This window comes from Gekko japonicus, unplaced genomic scaffold (assembly GCF_001447785.1).
Source record: "Gekko japonicus isolate JY-2015 unplaced genomic scaffold, Gekko_japonicus_V1.1 scaffold513, whole genome shotgun sequence".
NCBI lineage: Eukaryota > Metazoa > Chordata > Lepidosauria > Squamata > Gekkonidae > Gekko > Gekko japonicus.
Genome location: NW_015171519.1, coordinates 294506 through 297760, shown reverse-complemented (window position 1 = coordinate 297760; position 3255 = coordinate 294506). Strand labels below are relative to the sequence as shown.

General features: G+C 53.2%; 1 protein-coding gene across 1 annotated transcript in view; it reads left to right on the top strand.

Moving 5' to 3' along the window:
* RHBDL1 (rhomboid, veinlet-like 1 (Drosophila)) overlaps positions 1-2823 on the top strand; it is a 35831-nt gene extending 33008 nt beyond the window's left edge. Inside the window, exons 6-8 of the mRNA XM_015419404.1 lie at positions 37-137; positions 2394-2454; positions 2552-2823. Of these exons, the coding sequence (XP_015274890.1) occupies positions 37-137; positions 2394-2454; positions 2552-2823 (434 nt within the window). The remainder of the gene's footprint in view (positions 1-36; positions 138-2393; positions 2455-2551) is intronic.
* The last annotated feature ends 432 nt before the right edge of the window (positions 2824-3255 follow it).

The following is a 3255-nucleotide window of genomic DNA, read 5'->3' as shown; positions in this document are numbered from 1 at the left end:
GCTGTTTTGATTTCTCCCCCTCCTCTCGATCTGCAGGTTCCTTGACTGTCTCCATCACCGACATGAGAGCCCCTTTGGTCGGAGGCTCGGGGGGTGTCTACGCTCTATGCTCCGCCCACCTGGCCAATGTCGTCATGGTGAGATCCTTGGGGAACTCGGCGAGGTGGAAACATTTGGGTCCCGGCCAGGGCAGGGTGGCTTCTCCGTGCTATCGCCCACGTTTCCGTTCCTATATGTAGCTCCTAGCGGCAGACAGACTTCTTCCTGTCTGCATCTTCGTCCGCATGACACCCCTGTAAGGCTGGCTAGACTACGAGAGACAGGCTGATGGTCACCCAGGGGGTTCACAAGAGAGTGGGCATTTAAATTCCCCTCTCCCTACCCTATGTCATACGTTTCTCAGTGGATCCAGTCTTCCGGTGCCCAAAAGGCAGTCATAGCTAAGCATCTAGTGTAAAATTTGAATGTCGCAGAACATAGAATCCGAAAGGGGATGATGGACATATGTGAAGCTGCCTTCCACTGAATCAGACCATTGTTTACTCGGACTAGCAGCAGCTCTCCAGGGTCTCAGGCGGAGGTCTTTCCCATCACCTGCTGCCTGGTCCTTTCAACTGGAGATGCCGGGGATTGAACCTGGGACCTTCTGCGTGCCAAGCAGAGGCTCTGCCACTGAGCCACAGCCCCTCTTTGCAGCTCTCCAGGGTCTCAGACTGAGGTCTTTCCCATCACCTGCTGCCTGGTCCTTTTAACTGGAGATGCCGGGGATTGAACCTGGGACCTTCTGCGTGCCAAGCAGAGGCTCTGCCACTGAGCCACAGCCTCTCTTTATAGCTCTCCAGAGTCTCAGGTGGAGGTCTTTCATACGTATAGCTCTCCAGAGTCTCAGGTGGAGGTCTTTCATACCATCTATCACCTAGTCCTTTTAGCTGGAGATGCCGGGGATTGAACCTGAGACCTTCTGCATGCCAAGCAGAGTCTCTGTCACTGAGCCAAAGCCCCTCTTTATAGCTCTCCAGGGTCTCAGGCGGAGGTCTTTCCCATCACCTCCTGCCTGGTCCTTTTAACCGGAGATGCCGGGGATTGAACCTGGGACCTTCTGCCTGCCAAGCAGAGGCTCTGCCACTGAGCCACAGCCCCTCTTCACAGCTCTCCGGGGTCTCAGGCGGAGGTCTTTCATACCATCTACCACCTAGTCCTTTTAGCTGGAGATGCTGGGGATTGAACCTGGGACCTTCTGCACGCCAAGCAGAAGCTCTTCTCCACTGAGCCACGGCCCCTCTTTACAGCTCTCCAGGGTCTCAGGCTGAGGTCTTTCCCATCACCTGCTGCCTGGTCCTTTGAACTGGAGATGCCGGGGATTGAACTTGGGACCTTCTGCATACCAAGCGGAGGCTCTTCCACTGGGCCACAGCCTCTCAGTAATAATCTGTGATAGTCCAGAAGCACCTTGAGCAGGACAGGAGAGTCCGCTTTCGAATGTTCCGAAGAGAAATTCCTGCGAGCCCCAAACCACGTACTTATTCACTAACTTCATTTAGGCCCCACTGTTTTCCCCAAGGGAACCAAAAGCGACTTACGTCATTCTCTTCTGCTCCATTTTATCTTCTCCACAACCCTGTGAGGTAGGTTAGGCTGAGCACATGTGACTGGCCCAAGGCCGCACAGTGAGTTTCTGTGCCGGGGTGGGGGATTCGAATCTGGGTCTCCCAGATCCTCGTCTGACACTAACCACTACACCATGTTTCAAGCAGAATCACATTTTTTTTAACCCCCGAAGGGATATTTTTTATTGCATTTTCTATAAACTACAAAGAAACGAGGAAGGGTTTCTACAAACTACAGGTGAAAGAAAACCACTAAAAACCGAAGAGGTGGTGGCCATTACCAAAGCTTATATATATATAAAAAGCTAAATTATTAAAAAGCTTATTAGTTACATTAAGTGTGATCAATATGTGTATGCTTATATTGTCAACACCAGTTAAAAATAACTGTTCAAGAGATATCACAAAGACGCCGCTAATATCCACTTAAGGCAAAAAGCAGAATCACATTTTATCCATTAGCCAAAGGTTGGTGCTTTGAATAATGATAATAATAACAACAACAACAACAACAATAATATTTCAATTTATTAATCGCTCAATCCTGCAGAGCTTGCTGGCTCTGAGCGATTTACAGTTACTCAAATAAACACGGGACTAACAATGATTCAAGGGGTACGGGAGGACAACATATAATCTTTAAATCACACACGTTCGCCATAAGAGGAAGGAATGCTTCCGTTTCTAATTTGGAGCGGGGCCCCGAGGTCGAAGGAGAGGTTCGGATCTGGGGAGAAGCTGGTAAGAGGCAGGCAAATGCTTTCTCTCCTCTCTCTCTGTCTGCAGAACTGGGCGGGGATGCGGTGCCCGTACAAACTGCTCCGGATGGTCTTGGCGTTGGTGTGTAGTAAGTATGCGGAAGTTTTGTTCCTGGTTCGTTTTACGAACGGGGGATTCGGGGAGGGATCGTGTTCCATTCTCTCTCCTTCTCGGTCCCTTTGCAGTGAGTTCCGAGGTGGGCCGCGCCGTGTGGCTGCGCTTCTCCCCGCCGTTGCCCTCGTCGGGTCCCCAGCCCAGCTTCATGGCCCACCTGGCAGGGGCGATCGTCGGCATCAGCATGGGCCTGACCATCCTCCGCAGCTACGAGGAGAACCTGCAAGACCAGTGCAGCTGGTGGGTGGTCCTCCTGTCCTATGCCACCTTCTTGGTCTTCGCCATCTTCTGGAACATCTTCGCCTATGACCTCCTCGGGGCGCAGATCCCACCTCCCCCATAGACCCCGCCCCTGGTCCTTTCTTCAGCACCCACCCCAGAAGTGCCATTAAACCCCCCCAGACGTCATGGGGGTCAGCCTGGAGCCGCGAGCGCGGGAGCCCAGAAGAAACACCGCCGGCGCTTCCCCGATTCCGGCGGCCGGATGCCAAAAGCAGACCTGCGCCGGGCTCCCGCCGAGAGGCACAACGGCGGCGCGGATGCTCGGCGGCCCAGATCCAAACGGCGGCCCGCTTCCCTCCCTCTCCCCCGAATCCCCTTATGCCCGTCTTCACCGGCATCCGCGGAACGGATGCTTGGCTCTCCCCAGAAAAAAAGATACCCTCGCGAGTACGTGTGCAGTTATCTTTCCTTATCGGCAAGAAGGTCCCGGTTCCCCCTTTGATATTGATGTCGTCTCGCCTTCCGTTTGAGGCCGTGAGCTACAATCCACAAG